At 40.6% G+C, this 23249-nt stretch overlaps 1 protein-coding gene across 2 annotated transcripts in view; it reads left to right on the top strand.

Moving 5' to 3' along the window:
- The first annotated feature begins 4235 nt into the window (after positions 1-4235).
- The window catches only part of GTF2I (general transcription factor IIi), a 65311-nt gene continuing 46297 nt past the window's right edge, over positions 4236-23249 (top strand). Inside the window, exons 1-11 of one of the 2 annotated variants that reach the window (XM_079324893.1) lie at positions 4236-4447; positions 5144-5213; positions 11571-11676; positions 13047-13185; positions 18449-18583; positions 18943-19126; positions 19318-19346; positions 20345-20393; positions 21101-21144; positions 21407-21484; positions 22738-22794. In XM_079324893.1, the coding sequence (XP_079181019.1) occupies positions 11578-11676; positions 13047-13185; positions 18449-18583; positions 18943-19126; positions 19318-19346; positions 20345-20393; positions 21101-21144; positions 21407-21484; positions 22738-22794 (814 nt within the window). In that variant the 5' untranslated portion in view covers positions 4236-4447; positions 5144-5213; positions 11571-11577. The remainder of the gene's footprint in view (positions 4448-5143; positions 5214-11570; positions 11677-13046; positions 13186-18448; positions 18584-18942; positions 19127-19317; positions 19347-20344; positions 20394-21100; positions 21145-21406; positions 21485-22737; positions 22795-23249) is intronic. The other variant, XM_079324894.1, reaches the window with a different exon arrangement.

Below are 23249 nucleotides of genomic sequence, written 5' to 3' on the forward strand. Positions count from 1 at the left end.
ATTGTGGAGGCAATCCTTCAAGCGCGCTTTTTTTTGGTTTTGGGTTTTTTTTTTTCTTTATCGGTTTGGTTTTGGACCAAGATTAGAAGATCAGAGAATCGACAGGAGGCGAATCATAACAGGGACTGGCAGGGAGCTGAGTGGCCGCTCCATCCCAGCCCCAGACCTCAGAAACTCCGGCTCAGCGAAAGAAAGGATCCTAAATCCACCAGCTTCATCTGCTGTCAAGAGAAGACCAACATCAGAGATTCACCAGGTTCCCATCTGTTTTGTGTTTTTTTTTTTTTTTTTTTTTTCTCAAACTACTGCATGTTGCCCCAAACTACTTTGTTTATTTCTTCCCTGAGACAAAAGTCATCACTCTTTTTTTAAATTTTTATCCTCCTCCCTGCCATGGTCGGGTGCTGTTTTTGTTTTCATTCCCTGATGTCAGGAAAATCCACAAGCACCACAGGTTTGTGTCCAAACAGGAGACAAAGGAGTCCTTCAACTTTATTTGAATAAAGGGAAAGAAGCCATCAGGACACTCATTTATGGGTTTTTCTCTCGAGCTTTTGGAGGACTGGGCTCTGCAACAAACCCGTTGCCCAAAATCAGTAGAAACATTAACACCCATTTCAAATTGTTGACATCCATTCCTTTACCTATCACGTTATTTGTAAAGACATTAGCACACATCTTTCCTCACATTGGCATTTTGGGCATTTTATTGTTTCAGTGTTAGGGGTGGAACTACTGTTCTGACAATTCAACATCTAGCATTTATTAGGGTTTTTCCCGTGCCATATGGGCACTTGGTCAATAAACAGTTGGGATTTTTTCGCTTTCATGCACTAATATTAATTTATTTTTGGTTGGAAGGGATTGCTGGAACACTTTTCTTTCGAGGAAACACTCATTCTAGAGTGGTTTTCTCTTCGTTTAGAAGACTTACAGTACAAAAGCCAGTTAAATTAAAACCTCATTCAATCTGTTGTTGAAGCCCAGCTGGTTGACTAGTAGAAGCAGAAAAACAAAGTCATTCTAAATATTTTAACTGAGGAATTTAGATTAAAATATTTTCTTCCAGAAGGCTTATTCTTGAATTTTAAATCTAGAAAGAACACTAAGACTAATTAGTCAGGTGTTTTATAGATATAATACTTGGTTCAAGAAACAGCAAAACTCCATGGAGGCTGTATAGTACACTAAATATCTTTTCTGGAAGGAAGTTCCTAATTTCCAGGCTCTGAACTGATGGAGCAATCGTTATGGTTCATGGCAATATATTACAGTTTTTAATTACTCCATCTGCTAAAAACATATAAGTTACTTCTAGTCTGAACATTGATTTACAGCATACAGCAAATATCTGTGATAGATTTAGAAGTCTTAAGAAACTATTTTTTCAGTTTGCCATCTTGTAATCACGCTGGATGAACACTATTCCACAAGAAACGTGACTTAACTCCGTGACTTCAGTTAACTTTACCAGCTTCACAGCTCACCTGGAGGAGGAGATAGAGAGTGAGTTGGGAGGAAGGGGTTAAAACGGGAAGGTTTGGTAAGGAGGAGAGAATGGTTTTGATCAAAGTGATTTTGCAGCTGGGAACGCTAGAAATGTTGGTGTGAGAGAACTCCATTTATTGTGCTTAATGTCGCTCATTCTCTGCTTTGTCAAAGACTAAAGTACTCTTTGTTTCCCTGGTGCGCTTTGATGGTTACCCTTGGTTAATTGTAGGTGTTGATTCACACAAAGGGATAGAGAAGAGTGGGAAGAATCCTGATCCGGAGAATTAGCGGATCTCCACTCTTCTGAGCACCCACGTCATAGCAATAATGGTCTTACCAACAGGAAGCAGCTGACACATATAACTTTCAGAATTAATTATGACTCTGATGTAATCAAAAGGCACCTTTCCCCCCACCAGAACAGTCCATTCCTGCAGGACAACAGTCAGGACACAGCCTCTGAACGTCGTTCTGCGTTGAGCTCCCATTTTGCAGGCAAGTAAACTTCTCTGGTCTTCCAGAAGGATTTGCTTGAGTTACTGTCGAGCAGGGTGTATTTATGACATCTGAATCTGTATGAAATGCTCAGTGTGTGCAGTAAGGTTCAACTAGAAGATGGCAGCAGGAAGATATGGTGGGGCATGAAGTTATGGATGCCTTCGATTGAAAATGCCATCTAAACAGCAAGGGAATGGCAAATTGATCTAGGAAATAGTTGTGGCTGCTTGGGAAGATTTGGTGTCCTTTGTGCTGAGGTTCTTAACCAGTGGATAAGCCTTCCCCTGCAAAGGGTCTGTAAAAGAACCATCCAAATACTGCAGGGTGAATTCTACTGGTTTCAGTTAAGGCGGTGATAATTTTTAAACTTTTAAGGTTTTGAAGTGTTTTGGTGGTTGGGGTTGGGATTTGTGTTTCTAGGCTGCTGCAGAATGCTTCCATTTCCCACAATGTAAATGTTGAGGACAGTAATATCCAACTGAATGGACAGGGAACCACAAGAGCCAAGATAGATCAGTTGTTTAGGGTACTCTGGTCAGTGTTTGCAGCTGCTCTTTGTTCTGCTCAAGTCCACAGCCTCCAGTGATGGTGCAAGAATGGCCAGAGCATATCCTGCAGGGCCCTTTCCCAGCTTCTGAGCTTTATTCCCCAGACAGATTTCTTGCTATTTATTAAACTAGGAGAAAGCTGAATGCTTCCATTTCTTTACAAATGAGATTTACTTAAAGATGTAGTGTTAGGTGGTTACTCTTGACCAACTCCGAAGCACATTGTGAACATTTTGAAAATACATTAGCAGTTTTGGGAGTCTACACACTTTAAATATAACGTTATTTGTGAAAAAGGTAGTTTGATTTAAAATCTCTTGGTTTTAATTACAGTACTTTTAATTGCAATCAAATTTTGAAATGCAGCATTTCACTTTGAATGGAAAACTTTCCATCCACCTTTACTATATTGAACTTAAATTCAAAAGAAATATTGATGCCAGACTCCTTTTAGCCAGGAAAAAAGATCTCACAGATAGCATCCATTATGCTTAACATCTTTCAAAATGAAATTAAAGATCGCTGGATTCGTCTCTACAAACAAGCTGTGGTTCTGCTGGTAGATAAGATTAGCACTAGGAGAGAGAAAAGAAATAATGGGAATGGATTCCACTGATTGATAAATGGAAAAAGGCTTTTAGGGTTAGCTGATAAATTAAACTGGATATTGAAAGATTAAAGAAGCAATGGGGGGGAAACAATTAATTTCATAATGTTATAAATGAGAAACAAAAAGTCTTGATATTCAGCAAAAATTAGATTGCTTTATTTTACGTAGACAGAGCTGGGGAGAAGGTGAGGGGTCACCACCCACCCCACTCAGCTTCTCTTTATAGTATGGTCTCTCGTAGTAATCAATAATTGTTGGGTTTTTTGCTGTCATAATTTTGCCAGGTAAGCAGTGGTGGTCAAAAAACATCCATGAGATCTCAGGGTGATGTGAAGTCTCTGAGGGATTTGTCAAGTCTCATAGATAACCATCTGCTCTTGGTAGATAAAAACCGGCAGAATTAGGGAAGTCTGGTCTTAGTAGATAAACCACAATTGATTACACAAAAGCAGAAAATCTGATTTTGCAAAATCCATCGGGGCTATGGGAAAGTTGCGTTTTGCAAACTGGTAGTAGATATAACTTATTTAGAAAACATAATATTCATAACAGGGGGATTAAAAACAGTATAATTAAATAATATATTTTCCTTTATCTAGGTTCATGCCTAACCTAAGTATTCAGGCTTATACAAACTCTGAAACTTCTATGATTAACACGAATCTTTTATCAATTATCACAATGTGAATTAAAAATTAAAAGGGAGGGTTATGCATTGGAGTGGAATTTCAGGTATCAGGCGTTCTGGAAAGTGTGTACCTCTCAAGTACCTCAGCCAAGGGTGAGAGAGAGAGGGGAATGCCGCTGGAAATCAGGATCAAAAGGAGACTGTGTCCTCCAAAAATCTGAGAGACCCCAGGGCAATGCTGCATGGCCTCTCCCTGTATTCGACTGAAGTTACAGGACCCTGTGTCTCTTTTTGGACATAAACCTCTGGTGTTTGTGGCCCCGCTTTGCCATGGGGCGGTGATGAGCCGTAAGCCGTGCTTTCAGCCGCCGCAGGCTGTGGGTGCCGCTGTTTCCGGAGAGCAGCTCCGGGGTCCCGTCAGCGCGGGCGGGCCCCGCGCCCCTGGCCGAGACTGCGGCTCCCGGCGGCCCCCGCGAGCGCCCGCGCTCCGCGGCTGCGCAGCCAACCTGCCCCCGCCCGCTGCCGCGCTGGGGTCGGCCCGACCGCGCGCGAGGAGCGGCGCCACTCGACAGCGCCGAGAGCGCCCGGAAAAAACCGCCGCTGTCCCGGCGTCCTGCCGTAGCCGAGCGGCGTCTCCAGCCAGAGGGACCGGGCGGCCGGCGGCCGGGGCGGGTGAGCGGGAGGCCAGGCGGGGCCCGGCGGGGGGAGCGGGGCGAGGCGCGGGCCGTGACGCGCGGTGGCGGCGGTTCGGGGCTGTGAGGGGCTCAGGGCGCTCGGCCGTCGGGGTCGCTGCCTGCGCCGCTCGCACGGGGGCTGCGCTCCCTCCGCCGGCCCCGCCGCGGGCAGCAGGGGGCGCTGCTGCCGCGCCGCCGCTCCCATTGGCTGGCAGGGCCGCGCGTGCCGGACCCTGCGCGCGTTGGCGGCCGGGCCCGGAAGGGAAGGGAAAGGGCGGACGGAGCGGAGCCGAGCGGGGCGGCTCTGAGCGGCTGTGGCGGCGCCTGGGCCGGCGCTGCGCCCGCGGCTGCGAGCAGGGGGGAGACCTGGGTCCGGCTCGGACTGTGTAGGACAGCACACGGCGGAGACGTGAGGAGCTCTCACCGTACCCAAGGCAGGCATTGGCACCTAGGCTGCATGCTGCTGGGTAGGAATTATTGAATCGGAGAAAGCTTTGGATTTAAAATCCTGCAGCTCTGTCTAGACCTTCTGCTAGACCAGGTGGCTCCTAGCACTGCCCAGCTTGATGATGAACACTTCCAGGGCTGGGGCAGCCGCAGCTTCTCTGGGCAGCCTGTGCCGGGGCGTCCTACTTGTTGTCTGAAAGAAAGATAATAATTCCCCATAGACTGATTGGGAATTTGCTTACTTCAGTGCTGGTGGTGAGGAGGATATCTCCACCTAGCTCACCCACCTTTGGCGAGTGCTGTGGTATATTTATACAGTGAGTATTTATTAGTGTTTCTATGTCACTATGAGATCATCACATGTGCGCCGGAACTAATTTACATAGTAGGAGCTCCTGGTTATCGGATAATTTTTTTGCACGGTGCTTGTCCCTCCCCAGGTCGGGGGTTTTTGAGGGTTGCTAGTGAAGGCTTTCAAGGTCTTCTTTGCATCTGAACTTTTCAACTTTGTCTTCGGATCATGCATAGTTAAGGTGTTATTTGGTCTGTCTGGTCTTAATTTCTTTATTTTGTGGCTAATTAGCTTTGCAGTTGCCAATTTTTCATCAGTACTATATTTATCTATCTCTAAAGCTATCCACCTGGTGAGTTTTTTCCTTCTTTTGTGTCTATTCAGCATTACACAACTAGTTAACCATGTAATAACCATTACATTGTATAGAAAAGAATTTAAATCAGGTTATATAGGTATAAAGAGCTATAATTCAGGTTATATTGATATCATCTTATATAGATAATTCAGTTTGTATTGATATCATGTTATATAGATAATTCAGGTTATTTTGATATCAGATTATATAGATATATCAAGTTGTATTGGTACCTTATGACTCAGACTGTGTGTATAGGCATCACCACCCTCAAAATATCCAGTCTAACCCTGCCCTCTGCCAGTGGAAGTCTTTTCCCCTAGTCCTTTCTCTCCAGGCTCTTGTTCAAAGTCCCTGTCCTGCTCTTGTAGGCTGCCTTTAGGTTCTGAAATGCCACAATTAGGTCTTCTTGGGGCTTTCTTTTCTCCAGGCTGAACAATCCCAATTCTTCCAACTTTTCTTCTTAGTATAGTTGTTCCATCTCTCTAATGATCTTAGTGGTCCTGTGTGCAACAGCACAGCCACTAGTGAAGAACAACTCCAGCTGACAACAAAGAATTGCTGCAGAAGCCTCTCAGCCTGCTGTTTAAGAGAGGTTGGCAAATAATTGTACATCTCTATGGGCATATAACCTTAATACCCTCTCTTGGCTTCACAACAGTGTTTTTAGCCACAAAATATTGTTATAAATGAGAAACAAAAACTCTGGATATTTAGCAAAATTTAGTTTGCTTTATTTTATATAGACAGAGCAATGCAGTCAGAGGAAAATGTGAGGGGTCACTGCCCACTCCATGCTCCATCAAACCTTGGTTTGCAGCTTCTCTTTAGTATGCTTTTCTCATAGTAATCAATAATTTTTGGGTTTTTTTGCTGTCATAATTTTTCAGGGTGAGCAGTGATGGTCAAAAAGCATCCATGAGATCTCGAGGTGATTTGAAGTCTGAGAGATTTGTCAAGTCTCCTGGATAACCATCTGGTCTTGATAGATAAAAAATGGCAGAAATTTGGTCTTAGTAGATAAGCCTCAATTGATTACACAAAGGCAGGAAATCTGATTTAGCAAAATCTACTGGGGCTTTGGGAAAGTTGTGTTTTGCAAACTGGTAGTACTTACAACTTATTTAGAAAACACAATATTCATAACAGGGGAATTAAAAATAGAATTATTAAATCATATGTTTTCCTTTATCTGGGTCCCTGCCTCACCTAAGTATTCTGGTTTATACAAACTCCAAACCTTCTATGATTAACATAAATCTTTTATCAATTATCCCAATATTTTGGGTACACATATTGTGTTGCCAGTTCTTTGTTTGCAGGCTTCTTTTACCAGAGGTCTGGTATGTAAGGTGCTTGAGAGAAACATCTGCATGGTGACTATTTCATGAGTGCAGCTGTCCTCTGTAAGCTGATCATGTAGCTGACTTTTTGGTGTACAAGTCTTTCCTTCAGTATCTCAAAATGAGGAACAACTTTTAGACACCTTTTTTAAATATACCTCTTATTTTTTTTCTGCTTGTTTAACTTGAAGTCTGCGTTTAAAATAACAAAATCTAATGAAGCATTTTAAAGGAAAGAAAACAGTAACTAAACAAAAAAATAGGCTTGTAATTCTGTTATGTAGATTAGATGGCAGAAGAGTTTGTCTCCTAAACAGCCTGGTATAGGGGACTCTAATGACATCTGAGGTACCACTACTGGGAACCTTTTTCCTTATCCATCACAACATGAGAATCTTTCCATAGAAGTTTTATTGAAGCTTGTGTTCCTCTAAAAAGATTATGTATTTGTAGTTTTCTGAGGAAAAAGTTACTGGCACATTCCTAAACTCTGGCTTGTCGAGTTGACTCCTATTTCTGGTCCCTGGAGTTCTGTTCTGTGACAGAGCCTGGCGTGGTGCTGGATTTAACCCGCGAGCTCAGGCAGAGCCAAGGGAGAGAGAGAGAAGTCTTCCATATGGTTTCCGAGGAGGTTTATTATCAAGGAGGGTCAAGGAATAAAACACAAAATATGCTGGGGGTGCAGGGACTTTTATATAGGGCAGTCCTAGGGGAAGGTACAACTTCTCAACCGATGGGGGAAGGCTGGGGAGGAGTGCAAGATGGATCTTGCAATACATAACCCAATGAGGAAACACAGGGGAGGGAATAATTTAAACAAACCAATCTGGGGATTTGCAGAGGGGATTTCCAAGAAGAGGGTTGGCACAAGGAGGGATTGACAGCTTGGCAGGGGGAAGGGCAAAGAATATTTCACAACGAGGGGCAGATCTTTGGGTATGACAGGCAACTGGGTAGGAGGGCACAGTTTAGGCTTTTTATTTCCAGATGCTGCTTATCAAACCTACATCCTAATTCTACTCCCACAACTGAAAGATTCCATCTGCTTTGTGTCACCTTTTCCTTTTTTTTTTTTGCTTTGTAACAATTATATTATTAATACAATTTTGGTAATATAGCTACAATTTAGTTATCAGGAGTCAAATTTATTCCACTCTTTTCTACTGCAACAAAATTGTTCTAAAATAAACGTATCATATTGTTGGAGGTTAGGGGTTTTCCTTTTGTTTACTTATTCTTTGGGAATATTCTCTATTTTGTTGCTTAGAAACCAGAATGACCGGGTACTTAGGGGAGACAAAAGAAGTTGCCAAGCTCAGGGGAGAAGGGCACCTGGCTGCACTCTTACCTGGGGGTTTCTCTCCTTCAGAGATTCTGGGAGAATTGGGCAGGGAAAAAAGGGGCTGGGGCAGCTGCTGGCTCTGTTCTCTCAGCATTCCTAGGGTCGCTGTGGGGAGAGTTCCCCACCGCTGCGGGTTCTGTTTTCTGCCTTTCTTCTACCGTGAGCGCAGCTCTGCTGGTATGAGCAGCCATTGCACTGGGCCTCATTAACAGCCTGCCTCGCTAAAAAAGGGATTTCACCATCTGCTGGGTGCCTCAGGGGAACCCCCGGGATCCCCGAGCTCCTTTCCCCTCCCAGGGAGCCTCTCCCGGGCTGTTCCGATCCGGGCTGCTGCTGCTCAGCCCCGCCGCGCCTCTGCCGCTGCTGCGGGTTTATGGCTGCCCTGCAGCCGCACTCCCTGCCTGCCGGGACAGCAGTTCAGCTGCAGCTGCCGAGTGTCAGCCGCTCTCGCTGCCCAGGCCGAGCTGGTTCCTGCCGCTGCTGCCGCTGCTCCCGGGGTTCCCGCTGCGGCCCCGGGCTCGGCTGCCCGGGGGGTTTGCGGAGCGAAGCCTCTCCCCCATCCCTTCCCCTCCATCCCTTCCCGCCATCAGCGTGTGGGGCCCGGGCCGCGCCACAGCGCCCCCTGGCGGCGCGGGGAGCCCCCGCAGCCTGCCCGCCGGGAGCCAGCAGCGCCCCTGCCGGTCGTGCCCGCAACTGCAGCCAGGGCCGGCACCCCGCGCTGCAGCGGGACAGGGGCGCTGCTGCTGCCGCTGTTTGCCTTGCTGCACATATCAGTAAAGAAGTGCTATTCCTTTGCCCATATCTTTGCCTGAAAGCCCCTCAGTTACAAATTATAATAATTCAGAGGGAAGGAGGTCATACTCTCCACTCCAAGGGAGGTTCCCACCTTCCTTGGCAGACACCTGTCTTTGAGACTAAGACACATACACATAGATAAATATATGTGTATACTTTCTTGTTTATATGTATGTTTACACTGATCTTTCACTGTTAGACTAGGGGATGTAACCTGGGTAACCCCGCCCTGGGTTAATAGAGCCTCAGGGGTATCATTTACCCTGTCTTCAGGGGTGGGTTGTAACATTTGGTCTTCAGTTTTCTCCTTCTAAAAGGAAAACTCATGGATTTTTTTAGCACTGTATTGTGGTGGTCTTCTCCTTAGGCAGTGTGCTGGCTCTGACAGAGATAGTTTTCTTAGTAGCTGGGGTAGAACCCTGTTCTGGATTTCTGGTGGAAACAGTGATGATAACTCAGGGATGTTTTCATTCCCTCTGAGCAGTGTTTGTACAGAGCCAAGGGCTGTTCTGCTCCTCACCCCAGCAGAGAGGAGGCTGGAGGTGCACGAGGATTTGGGGAAGTCAGAGCTGGGACATCTGACCCAGTGAAAAACCTGTTTGCTTCCTCCTCAGTTTAGCAGGTGCCAGTGTTCAGCATCTTCATTTCTAGCATCCTCCAACATCTGACTGTGCCTTTCTCTGCCACTTTATCCAGAATGCACTTACTCCAAAATGCAGCTTGCTGGCCTGTGCCTGAGAGCCAGAAGGCTACTGTATGTCTTTTGAGTTTGCAATGTCTGTCATTTGGGTTTCTGTCATGTCACCTTTTGAAAATTTGAGCCACTTTGTATGGTCAGGTTCTACAGGAGCAGCAAGGTATCTCATCAGCCTGTGAATTGTCTGGTTTATTTGATATCTCTTGTCTATTGGGATTTTTCTTAACTTGGATGTGGACTTGTTACAGCTAAATTTTCTACCAGTTCTCTCTTCCTCTAGGCATGTCAGGTTATTGCTCTAGGTGTATGTAAACATTAGAAGTTGCAATACTCCAATAGAAAAACGTGCTCTTAGAAGCTGCTGAAACTTCATTCTCATATGTATCAGTCTTATATAAACAAGTCTTGATCATTACATATGTCTTAAATAGGTTGAAAATCTCCTGAATGACCTACAGAAAGAACTTATTTTTTTTTTTTGCATCACTGCTGAGATTTAGTTATTAATTTTAGCACCTTAATTGAAACTTTTGAAGCTTTTAGTTAATTCCACAGCTGAAACATATGCAAATAAGAATGTCACATTTTGGTGACAGTAGTCTTTGAGGCTGTGATTTTGGAGCAGGGTGGTGATTGTTGTCACTACAGACATTGAGTTATAGAAATGAGATGAGACACACTCTTGTTTCTTCATGCAGAACAGCTGAGTCTTTATTCACATAGCTAATATTTATAGGAGTATCAGGAGACACCATGTTAAATTCAATTGGTTAATAATCCACTGAAACTCAGTTCATTGGTTGGTAAATATTCATATCCATCAAATATCTTTCTTTCTAGACAGTTCACATATTTCCTTCATGGATTCTGGGATAGGCTTCTTATTTTTGCAAGTGTGAACTATTTTTCTCACAAGAATAGATTGTTATGGAAACTGATTCTCATTCTTAGATTTCTTTTCTCATGGGAACTTAACAGGCTTAATTTAGCCAGAATTGCAAGACCTGAAATATTTTTTACAAGGCCTTTCTTTTATAAAATTTTACCTATATGCAACAGTTTGTTTTGAGCTGGGCCATCATAGTTATAGGAAAGGTGGTTGTAGGGTGGCAGCTGAGTAGTGGAGCAGAAAGTTGATGGATAATGTGGTATAATGTGGACATCCTGCACTTGGTGGGCCAGAAGCCTTGGGAACTTCAAACAGAAATGTGTAGGATGAAGCAAAAGGAATGTTGTGCTTTGTCTAAAAACATCATGCAAGAGTGCAGGTGCAGTCAGTGTTGCTAAGTGTGCAGGTGTGGTTAATCAGTTTTGCTGAGAAACATAAATATTGCAGCTATTGCCTATAGCCCAACCTGAGCTGTGGGATCAATAAATTGGCTTGGGCTTCTTGCTTAGATCAAGCAGAGACCCTTCTCTCAATTGCTGTCAGGTGGTTCTAATACCTGGGTCATAATTATAATTTGCCATTTGTTTGTTAATACCAGTGTTTGTTACTGTTTATCTAGATATGGTTAGAAAAACCAATGGAAATTCAGCTAATTAATTAAAATGCATTTTTCTGGCCGCAGTTTGTGGCCTGATCATGATACAACATTTTATCTTACTAAAATCTTTATGGTTTTATGTGTTTAGCTCCTGCTTTGATGGAACAGCAGGAAGCATAAAATAATAGAAAAACAAGCTCTTTCTCCTGTTAATTTACCTATTTGTTTGGTTCCTTGTGTGTAGTGGGCTGTGTTCTGTGGGATTTCAAATTTATTTTTTTCTTTGCTTGCTTAAGAGAGATTTTCAGTTTTTTGCACTGTTGTATGTATCTGACAAGATTTTCTCCTTTCATTTTACAGGAGCAAAATGGCTCAAACTATAGCACGAGCAACATCCCTCCATGTTGAGGAATCCTTGGAAAGCAGAATGGTGGTTACATTCCTCATGTCAGGACTTGAGTCAATGGTTAGTAGAAAAGTTAAATTTCTGCATATAAATCTGTCTTGGTATTTTCAGGAATTACATCAGTGTGTTGCTTCCCACTGGGCAGCAGGGAAGGTGGATTGTTGCATCTGTACAGTGGTGTGTGTTGTCCAACCAGCTGTAACTCTACCTTTGCTTGTGATAAATCATGCTGTCAGTAATCTTGTTTCTGTTTCTTGTTGTGGTGTGGTTGTTTTAAAAATTATTTTGTCTAATAAATCAGAAATATTTGTTGATTGCTTAGGTACAGTGTGGTTGAAAGGCAGGAGTGATCTTTGTCATATGTGATGTAGAGTGAATAAATGGTTTTGAGGCTAATGCCTTGTCTTCAGCTGCTGTACCAACCCAACAAAACTTATTCAGAAAATAGTTCTTTTTTTTTTGCATACCATCTGTTGGTATGTTTTTTAGAGATTATTCAATTGTGTGGTGGTGTTTATGGTTGGCTGGGGCTGTGAGTAGAAATGTCTGTCCCATTTCCTTGAAGTTGAGGCACTGTCCAAGATTTGGTTCTTTAAAATTGTTTTTTTTTTTAATGATAAGCAAGAACAAACATTTTCTTTTTAACAATGATACTTTGAGTGGAATACTTAAAAGAATATACTGCAAGTCTTCTATCCCATTTGATATACTTGGTTCTTTGTGTCACTTTTTTCCTCCCATCCTGCAACTGTTGGTGTTTTTATAGGTTGTAGCAAACTCTGATTTAGTTCTTAGGAGAGACTGACCTTTTGTGATAACTTGTGAGATGACCAGGTAGTATTCTTGGGATCCTTGTTCTCTCCATAGGCTTCCTGCCTTAACTCTTGCCAGAAATTTCTCCTGGCAGAACATATGTAGGTGTTTGCAGGGATGGTGCAATCCTTCCATTCAGGGGAATTCACCTGAGCCTGGGCCCAGCAGGCAGGACAGGGCAGACTACAGGGAGCCCTCCTCTTGGAGCCACATCTTTCTGAACAGAACATGGTGTGAGAAGTGTGCAGTGAATGTACAGAACTCCTGTTTGCTTTGTTGGAAGTTGCAGTAAGACACTCAGTATGACCATTATGGAAGTGATAATTTAACATGGATTATTGTCATAAGTAATTTTAATTAAAAGCAATACAATGTCTGAATCTATACAAGACCTTAATTTTGCTAATGAATCCACAATACTTTTAAGATTTCTGATGAGAGGCATTCCAGATGTGTAAATGGTGCTTTGCTGCTGGCTGATGTTATGGTGCTCACAGTACCTTCTGAAGGGTGGATGCTTGCAATAGTACAGTAGTTGTTTTACATGATGTCACATGGTTTTTTATTAACTGCATCTTAACTATGGTATTAAAAGCTTTTTCCTTTTCTTTTGACAGTGTAAAGAACTTGCCAAGTCCAAGGCAGAAATTGCCTGTATTGGTGTATATGAAAAAAATGTTTTTGTAGTTGGAACTGAGAGGGGAAAAGCCTTTGTCAACTCGAGGGAAGAGATTAAGACCGAATTTATTGAATACTGTAAGTACTATGCTTTTTTTTTTTTTAATTTTTTTTTTTTTGTATGTCACAAGCTGTATAATGTATAATGCACAATATTAATAACTTTGGGAGCAAAATTCTGTCTATCATGGCTGCATGCTATAATTATGTTGGGTCTGGCAAATCAAGCTGTTTAGGAACATAAAAATGAGCAGTAACAGTGGTCTTGTTTGGAGTGTTATTTCTACAATGGCTGGAAATGATTATTTTTTCCTCACATAATGTGACAAATTTCCACAATAAGAAGTAATAGACTGTCTAGTGTGTTTTAATTTTGCTTTGTATACCTCCCTCCAAACTTTTTTCCACTCAGGAAGACTGAGAAGAGCACTGAACAGGTAGAGAAGTACTTCTGTCAGCTCAGGTGGTCCTGGTTCTTCAGATCACTTCATGCCTTACTAAAGCAGATGCACAGTTTTGACAAGATAGTATTTTTTTCATGTAGCTTTTTTATAACACTTTTATTTAGTAGACAGAAGCATGCATCTGTACCATCATGATTTAAAATTATATCTGCATTGCTTTTGTACTGCTTTAAGTACATCTAGGGTGTGGTTTTGTTTTATTTCATTTTTACAGTAAAACAGTGGAACTTTTGTGTTCGTAAAACGTGATTCATTCATACAGGACAGTATTTTTAGGGATAGGTCTCAAAGGTTGATTGACTATTTAGGGGATCATTGATGTATTGTATAGGTAAGTGTTGGTGGTGGACATTGCCTTATAAATAACAAAATGTGCATTTATTTGCCTAGAGAAAGAGAGCTGATGCAGGTCAAGGGTAGGGTATGATGGAGCAATTAGTCTGAGGAGGAGTTAAAAAAACTATCAAATTGTTGTTGTCAGGTTAAACATTGCTTAGAAAGCAGCTATGTTTAGTCTGTAGCAGACTCCCAAAAATGATTTTGCTGCTATGTAAAGTTCTCTTGGAGGCTCTATCTCATGGTCAGTTGTTTATAGTAGAGCTCTGAATATTTTTTGTCACTCCTACTGGCATGGACAGTGACTTTCTGTGCACATATTTACTCCAAGGAAAGTCATCGTGATGTTGGGTTGTAACAGATCCCTGATACCAAAATGTAGATTTGCAACCTGACTGAGGAATCAAGTATAACATGAATCATTTACTCTTCCTTTTATTTTTTACAGGGACAATCTTTTGATATTGTTGTTTATGAAAACAACGCTGCTGTCTGAGTACTGGGGAGGGAGTTCAGTTTTTCCCAGGATTTCTTTTTTTCTTTTGTCTTTGTTGCTTAAATGACTTCCTGACACCTTAGGTACTGTTTTATTGCCAATACAGTGGTATCATGGGCCCTGATACACCAGGGACTGTGTACTGGACACATCTATTAGTAGGGAATCTGAAATTATGGGAATTTGCTATTTGATTTGCTGGCTAGATCTCTAATTCAAATTTTGTACTGTGGGAAGCACTGGCTTCTCATCCATGCTTATATTTGGGTTTATGAGATATGGTAGCCTGATTAAACAGGTGGAAAAGGAGTTATCAGGGCTGGTTACAGAAAGGCACAAGGTTTCCTGCTGTGTGATGTTAGCTAGCATTACCCAAACGTTTTGCTTTGGTAGTGGGACTGTCCAGCTGCTGGTGAGGAGGAGGATCTCAGAGGCTGCATAGGATGAGCAGTAGTCTTTTAAAGGTCATGTCTGGGAGTTTAGTTTAGTTTTATTTAGTGCAAAGTAAGGCTACAAATCAATAAGCAAACAATTAATGTTTGTTATTTATGGATCTTTCTTTGGATGTCTTGGTCTTTTCTTCACTGAGAGGTTCTTCTCACAGTGTAGATATAGCTTGATGTTCTTAGACCAGAACCCACCAAGGTCCTCCACCTGTTGAAACACAAGCATAGCCTTTTTCCCAGGTGGTTAGTAGAAAAGGTCCCATAATTTGGATTGTTTCTAGATCTTTGACTAGCACTGGGGATCTTTTTCTTAACTGTGCTTGTGTTGTATTGGTAAAGTATCTGATTATCAGTGGGTTAGCCTCCATGAAAGAATTGTTCAAAAAATTAAATACATAGAGAGCCTTTGCAAGACTTTCATCTATTGCTGGGTCTCTACTTAAATGTGCCAAAAGGTGTATGGTGCATGACATCACTCTGCCAAATCTCTGGGCTACAGAGCCCTCTGGGATTTACTCCTGTGCTAATAAATGGCAGAGAACACTTCTGGCAATTTTGGGAATGATTGTTTGGGCTTGGTCCCCAGTAATATTAAACATTTGATTAAGAGCAGCAGCATTCTGATGGAAAAAAGAATGACTTTGCAAAATGTCCATTTTGGCTGCACCCATAGCAAGTTCTGGGGCCCTGTTGTTGATGGCCCTGCAGGATGATCCATATTGTGGCTAATGCTTGTGAGATCCCTTGTCCTATTGCCTGCTCCTTACAGGTGTGTTCAGGTGTTCTGAGGTGATTGCAGGCCTCCATCATCTGTGCTAACACAGGCTCTGGCTGTGCTGGAAGAGCACACAGCACCTTTTTACACTCAGGGTTAGCATTCCATACTGCCAGTCTTTTGAATAACTCATCTTTGGCTCACTCTTGTGTAATTTGTCTTGTCTAGACCCTGAGACAATCAATAAACTGCTTATGGGACTCATTGAACCCTTGTCTTATGTCAGTGAAGTCCAAAGCCAGTGTACTGCCCTCAGGCACTTCATGAATGCCTTCCCAGCTGTGTTTTAGATGTCATACCAGCCATTTAGATGAATACCAGCCTGGGGATATCTGTGGCCTGGTCATTGGGCTGACTTTGCATCCCTTCACCCACAAGGTGGTCCACTGTCATTGCAAAATGAGAGTTGTTGGGAGTTGTGTAGTTATAATCCTGCTGAATCCAGAGCAGGAGTGGAACTCATTCTGCAGGATGCTCATAACTGTGTAGAATGCTATTCTTATACCATATAACCATTCCTCCCCCTTTGTGAACCATTTACCCTGTAAGTACAGCCCTCTTATCCCTCTTGTGCACCAGATCTTGTTGCATATGTCCTAGGCATCCCCTCCCAAATGTAGCTGAATCCTGCTTGGGGCTCCAGTAACTGTGGCAAAGGCTTTGGAAATGCCTCTGAAGTTGTGTAACCTCCCAGGGTTTGTGTGTCCATCCATAGTGCCAGGAGGAGTGAATGTCTGCTAGGTTTGATCAGTTGTGCAGGGCTGTTACAAATCATGCTGTGTTTGAAACTTAATTTTATTTCTTGACCTTAATCTGAGTCTTGATTAAAATCAGCCAGTGATTGTGGGAAGGGTTTGGGAGGCAGACACATAATATGATCTTAGGAAAATGTATAAAAATCATGTGATAAAGAACCCCCATAAGGGTTTGTCTTCTAGTAAAGAAAGAAAATTTATCTGCCTGCTTTTCATTTTCATATGAAGTGGGCAGTGTTGTAATCTTAATTTTAGTTTGTTTATTATTTTTAGAAAGTGTGAGTACATGTTCTGAAGCTGCTGGCAGTAAAGGCATTTTCAGTGAATCAGTTTGTTACATGGGGAAAACACCCACTCTAAAAGCTACATTAGATGTAGCTGTAAATGGAAACAGATGCTTTATCCCAAGTCCACAGGCAAATCTTCAAAGCTGTCATTGATTGAGCACCTGTGGTCTAGGTTTATAACAGTATTCCAGTTTAGCATTCGTTTTTTGCATTGTGATAGTTCATACTGAAGAGAAAGCAAAAGTTTCAGGCCTGAAGAGCTGGCAAGCTTATAATGTCACTTGGAGGTTTGTTCCCAGGGCATGAAGCAGACATGATCTGCAGAGGAAGGATGAGACTCTCTTTTAAATGAAGATACGAGTTTTTACGATGATAAATGTGGTTTTACTGAAAGCATTGCTGCTTCAGCTCATTTCACAGCCCATTTGTAATCACTTGTTCAAACTTAAGGGGAGACAGCTGAGCAGTGGAACAGGGAGTTCTGTGGAGATGATGGATGGGCCAGACATCCTGGTTCATGTGGGGTAAAAACCATGTGAAGTTCCAACAGAGATCTGAGGGAGGTGGGAAAGGAATAGTTGTGTTTTGCCTTTGAAGGTGCTGTTTCACATGGCTAACTAAAGATTGTAGTTGAGCATGTTGATAAGGAACATGGACAATGTGGTTATTGCTTGGCAGTAGAAAATTCTGTTCAAAGCTGTAAGGCTGTGTAAATGACCTTTGTAATCAGTGAATTGACTTCAGCATTGGCATTCCCTGAAGTCTGTCTTGTCCATTGCTGACACAAAGTGATGTTTGTTTTCTTGTGTCAGTGTAGAATTCTGATGCCAGCATTCCTGGTGTTGCTCATCTCAGTGTTTCAGGCTTACTGCTGTGCTGGCTTGTGGTGAAGTCAGATCACAGCTTCAGCACTGATCATGCTCTTGCACAAAGGAACACAGATCTCCCTTGCCTTTCCTTCCAGGTAGGCAAGCATGTTGCTTGCCTCTGGTTTTGCTGGGTGATTCTCAGTAAATCCTAACCCTAACCCTAAATCTTATCTAGAATTGAATTATGAGAAAGGAAGGCTGCCACCTGAAACCATCACTTCTGTTTGCTTTTTAATACTGGAAGTGTTCTTACTTCCTCTCTCCTTTTGCTCAGAGACTAGAACAAGATGTAGGGCTCTGTTTTGATCTCTGTTTTGTGTGAGGATGGCTTGTTTGTAGCTCCCCTTATTCAGCAGTGAGAGGTGTGTTCTTAAAATGTCCTTTGAAAGAGACGAGCTGTCATGGCAAAAGTCAGATCCCTTCTGTAAAATGTTCTGTGGAGCACATAAAGAAGAAATAAACCAGGACATAATAGAATTGCTGTATAAGATGTCATGCATAGCACTAGAGAGATGTGGGACCCTTCACATTTTATCTTTTTTCTTGGTGACTCTGTTAGTCCTTCTTTTCTTGGCAGTTTACCATTTTATTTTTATTGTCTTAGCCTCTCGTGAGATGAGTAGTGTTTTCTACATCTTTATGCCAAAAAGAGCCTCTTTGGATGCATCTCTCAATTTGTCATTCATATTCTTCAGGGGATAATATTTGCAAAGACTGTAGGGAGGATATAATAATTCTGGTGTAAATTTAAATTTGTTCATTGCTTATGTATATAGATAAGTGCTAATACAAGTAAATTCTTACAATTTCCTGGCAGGATTCCTTCTTGAGAATCTAGTATAAAGTGAAGGGACTAGGCACTTATATTAATTTACTATTTTATGTTTGCCTTATTTTTATAAATAACTGCCAGGTGTTACAGAAGAGGACAGGATTGCAGAACTGCAGAAAAAGAGAACACCACCACCTGTGAACAGACAGATGGTGCCTGCTGTGGACCTGAAGGTTCTTAGAAAGTCTGTGGAGGAATTTTTCTGCTTTTGCTATGGTGGGTGCTTTGAATTCTTATGAAGAGCTGTTTTAGATTTAAATTTTTTTTTTTTTTCTGTTTGAGAGGAAAAAACTGCATGATCTTAGCCTTTCAACTACACTGCTATTTTTAGAAACTTTTAGTAGCCATTTTCAAAAAATACACATAATGTTTCTTCTTGGTGTGTTTTGTGGGATGTGATTTGAGATAACTGCACAGTGCATATTATTATTCCCAGCAATATTTGGTTTTCTGAGATTTGCATCCACACTTTGCTTCTGCTCCAGTCCTATCCAAAGTTACAAAGTTTTATGAGGGACTCATCCTTTTGCTAACAGCAGTCTCAACAACAAACCAACCTTCTCTTTTTTTCCTAGGTAAAGCTTTAGGACAGTCAACAATGGTGCCTGTTCCATATGAAGAGATTCAGAGGAACCAGTCTGTTGTGATAGTGCAGGGCCTGCCCAAAGGACTCACACTTCAACATCCATCAAATTATGATGTTTCCACCCTGAAATGGATTTTGGAAAACAAATCAGAGATCTCCTTTAGTATCAACAGGTTATTTGCTCTCTTTCTTGTTCTAGTCTGTCCAATTTGGTTTTACATTTAAGTAAAACTAATTTAAATTTCTAATCAAATGTGTTGCAGACTGTTTCTCTTAAACAGGAATATTCTCTGTAATGTACACTACCAAGTAATTAACAATGTCTTTGCTAAAACTGAGTTTTTCTTTCCATATTTCCACACAGACCTTTCCTTGAACCAGTGAAACACATAGGTAAGTTAATGCTTATTCAGACTAAACAGAAGATTGCAATTTCAATTTAGATAGCAATATATGTAGAGCATTTGGTCATGTCAATAAAGTGGCAAACTGCAGAAATTTCTAGACTGTGAGTTGCCTTACTTGTGGAGCTATAACCCTTTCCTTCATGCATCTGCCAGGAGCAACTCAGAGATGAAATTCACTCTGTTTCAGTCTTTGTCTTGATAAAGTTCACTCTATTTAATTCTTTGTCCTTCTACTGGACTTAAATTTAATGTGAATTCTGTAGTATTGTAGGGGAAGGAGAAGTGAACTCATGGAAGAAGAGCTCCTTTCAGTTTTTAGAAGATGCCAAGACTTTCTAGTACTTCTGTTCCACTGCCCAGCAGATTTTGACACTTCTATTTCATTTTTAAAAGTAATTTAATCTTCTGAACTGGCTAGTTGTAGTTCCTATGAAAGCCTTTATATATTAAAAATTCTAAGGTTGAGTGAGTTTTGTAAAACTCTACAGAGATTCACTTCTCGTTTAGGAGAAATCCCTTCTCCTGTTCCTTTTCATGTTGCTTTGCTTGCTCAATGTAGAAGTGTGAGGATTTGTTTTATGAAAATGATGAAGCAATCTCTGTAGGAATGTAGTCAAAAAGGAAAAGTTTAATTTCTTAGATGAAAGAGCCAAAGTTGATGCATGATTAGTAAAATTAGAGATGTGTTGCCTATGCTCAGATTGAGGACTAGAGATGGAATATTACAGAGATTCTGCTAATAATATAATTCTATCAAAAACAAGGTAGGATTTCAGTGTGCTAAGTGACATTCTAAAAATGGGACCTCTTTGTGTCTAGGTATGGTTTAATGGGCTCTTTTCTTGTCTGTGAATAAGGAAAATATGCACATATGCTTGTAAAATGTGGACAGGCTTTTGCTTTGTGAAATCAGTGTTACATTTTCAATTTGTGTTTAAAGTAAATGGAGTACAGGAAATTCCAATGCTGTCTTTTAACTTTCAGGAGCTGAAATGACAGATCCTGGTCATCCAGTTATACCTCCATGTGGAAGGTGAATTTAAAATAATGTAGATTTTTTTTTTTTTAATTTATTTTTTTTTTCTCAACCATTTATTTTCATGTTGTTATCTTTGTCTTAATTTGCTTTTTCTGCTCTGCTGACATTTGAATAACTTTTGCGTGCTTGGCATAAAAAAACATGAAGCTCACTCTTTCTTTTGACCATTATTTGTGAGGAAACTGTTGCAAGTTAAACAAATGACAAAGATTCCCCTCAGTTTAATTAGCCCAATGGGTGTTCTTAATGCACAGTCTGTTAGTCAGGAATAAGTTTACCATGATTTATGGTACAGCAGTAAGGGAGAGCAGATATAATTTTTTATTCCTCCTCCTCAGTTGGAAAAAGTGATTTTTTAAAAATTAGTAAATGAATATACTGTATTTGTAATACATCAAAATTTGTTAATGTGAAAACAGGGATCAGTTTTCTGTGCTTCTGTGTTTACCTCTCCTTACATGGCAAACATGATCTGAATATAGTGTATGCCTCAAAAAAATGTAGGAATAGGAGATTGCTGGCAAGTCACTTGTGGAAAAATCAGATAAGCCAATTTTCAGGTTTTAAAATTTTCTGTTCTTGTTAGAAACAATTCTGAGAGATTGATTTTGCTTAACAAGCTTTAAAGCTTGAAGAACTTCCCAGAAATCTAAAGTTTGTTTTTAATAATGTAATTCTGTTTGATTTGTTTATTTTTATAGTAATCCTCCTGTTCAAGTGAAAACAGAACCAAACAAGGATTCAGGTGTGTTCAAAATTTTGCCTTAATTTGAAGCAAAAAACAAACTTAAAAAAAAAAAAGAGCCAGATTCTGTTCAGAGGACTGAACTGAAGCAAAGACAGAAAGCTTTGTTTTAGCTTAACAGATATGTAATGTTATTTTTTTTTTTTTTTTTATTAACAGAGATGAGCCAGGATCTTGGTGAGTGTTTTTTTGTTTGTTTGTTTTGCTTTAATAATCTACTTATTACTAGTTTCCAAATTTGATTCCTTTGTTACTTCTACAGAAATTCCTTCCAAAATGTCAACAATAGCAATGAAGCAGGAAACAGATGATCCTAACTACTATCAATTTGGTGCTTCAGGTAATGATATTAATTTTCATATGTGTTTATCTCATGAAAGGATTGATTGCTTAAGTGTTGATCTCTCCATACTTCTCCTTTTACTAATTTTTGGTCATTAAACATGCAGTTACTTAGCTCTGTTAGGATGCAGCATGTCCATGCTGCCTATCATTCAAGTTATTATGAAGAATACCAAAAGACTTAAACAACAACTTTATCCCAAATGCATGTGTGTGTTTGGTCTGAAGAAGTTCCAGGAGTCTTTTGAACTGCTTGATGTATTTTTCTGAGGGTACAGTGTGCAGACTCTATAACTCCAGTAACTTTGTTACACAGGAAATAAACCATTACAGTGATGCTTTCTGGAGCGTTGCTTGCATTTTTTCTTTAGTTTGAAGTTTCAGTAACTTGCACACAGTACATCATGTAATCAGTATTGAGCATATCTCCAAATAACTGGAATTTCTGGTCTGCTATATGAGCTTCTGTAGATTGCTTTTGCAGATGAGCACAGAAATTATTTGATTTGCACAGAACAAATGGATCAGTTGCAGTTACTCCTGTTTGTCACACATAGGCAAGTTTTCCATCCTGTGTTATTTCTGTGCTGTAGTTTGTGCTGTAAGCAGCTCACCCTTCTGGCATGGCTGCAGGAGAGCCAGAGCAGTGAGCAGTAGGATTTTAGGAGTGTTAATTTAATATGTTAAATGTAGTTTCTGTACTGCTTTCTGCACCAGTCTTTTTTAACCAGTCTGCCTGTAGTCTTCAAAAGAACTGTTGTAATGAACAATAAACACTCTTGGAGTGCCATAAATTCCTTTAATCCTTATGAGTTTATGTTTTTTAATGTAGGTAGGAATTTTGAAATCAAAGAATGCTCCTTAGGAATATAAACTTTATTGAAAAGAAAAAAAATCCAGGTGATGATTAAAATGTCATGGAAGAAAAGCAGAAGCATCAGCATTTCCTTTTAAAAAATTAGTGTATTAGCTGGAAGCTTGCTGTTCAGCATGAGTCTCTTGACTGTTCAGTAGTTCAAGAAATGCACAATGCTGCCATTAACCACATTTTTATTCTATTGAACCAAATAAATAAGGATTTATAAATATTTGATATTTAACACAGTCTTTCCAAAGTTCAGCATTAAAGAAAGTATGAAGTGAGCACATAATATATGAAATGAAAAGTTACTTGGCAAATTCCTCTATAGTATGTAAATACATGTTAGTTGAGAGATTCCCTTAAAAACTGTTCTCTCTTTTCTCAAGCAGGCCCTACCAAAACACCAGAGATAGAAGAAGAAATTCCTCCTGGAAAAAGTTACACAGGTAGATGTTTTTGCTTGTATTTTTTCTCACATCTGTTTAAGGAATTGAATGTGTGAGTTTTGTTTTTCACACCTTTGTTACATGATTTGCCATGAAGTTGAGGGTATTGGAATTTAAACATGTAGATTGGAACTTAATTTCTTCCTTTTCTAAATTCAAATAGAAGCATCAGTTTGATCCCTCTAAAGCACTAGTTATTTGTGATTTGGTGCAATTCTCAAGATAATCAATCTGTTTCATAATGGCTTATAAAGTTTTATTAAACTCTGGTTTATAAATGGTGAGTGCAACTTTTTCTTTTAGTTAGTGTGAGGTGAGTGAGCACATAAAGAAAAAAATAAATGGGAAGTCTGTTTTAGTGGAAGCAGTTCCTTACTGAAACTCTAAAAGCTTAAATGCCTATACAAAAAAAAAATGTGCACTTTTTTACAATTCTTTTCATTAAAAGTAGTACA

This window comes from Erithacus rubecula (genome assembly GCF_903797595.1).
Source record: "Erithacus rubecula genome assembly, chromosome: 22".
NCBI lineage: Eukaryota > Metazoa > Chordata > Aves > Passeriformes > Muscicapidae > Erithacus > Erithacus rubecula.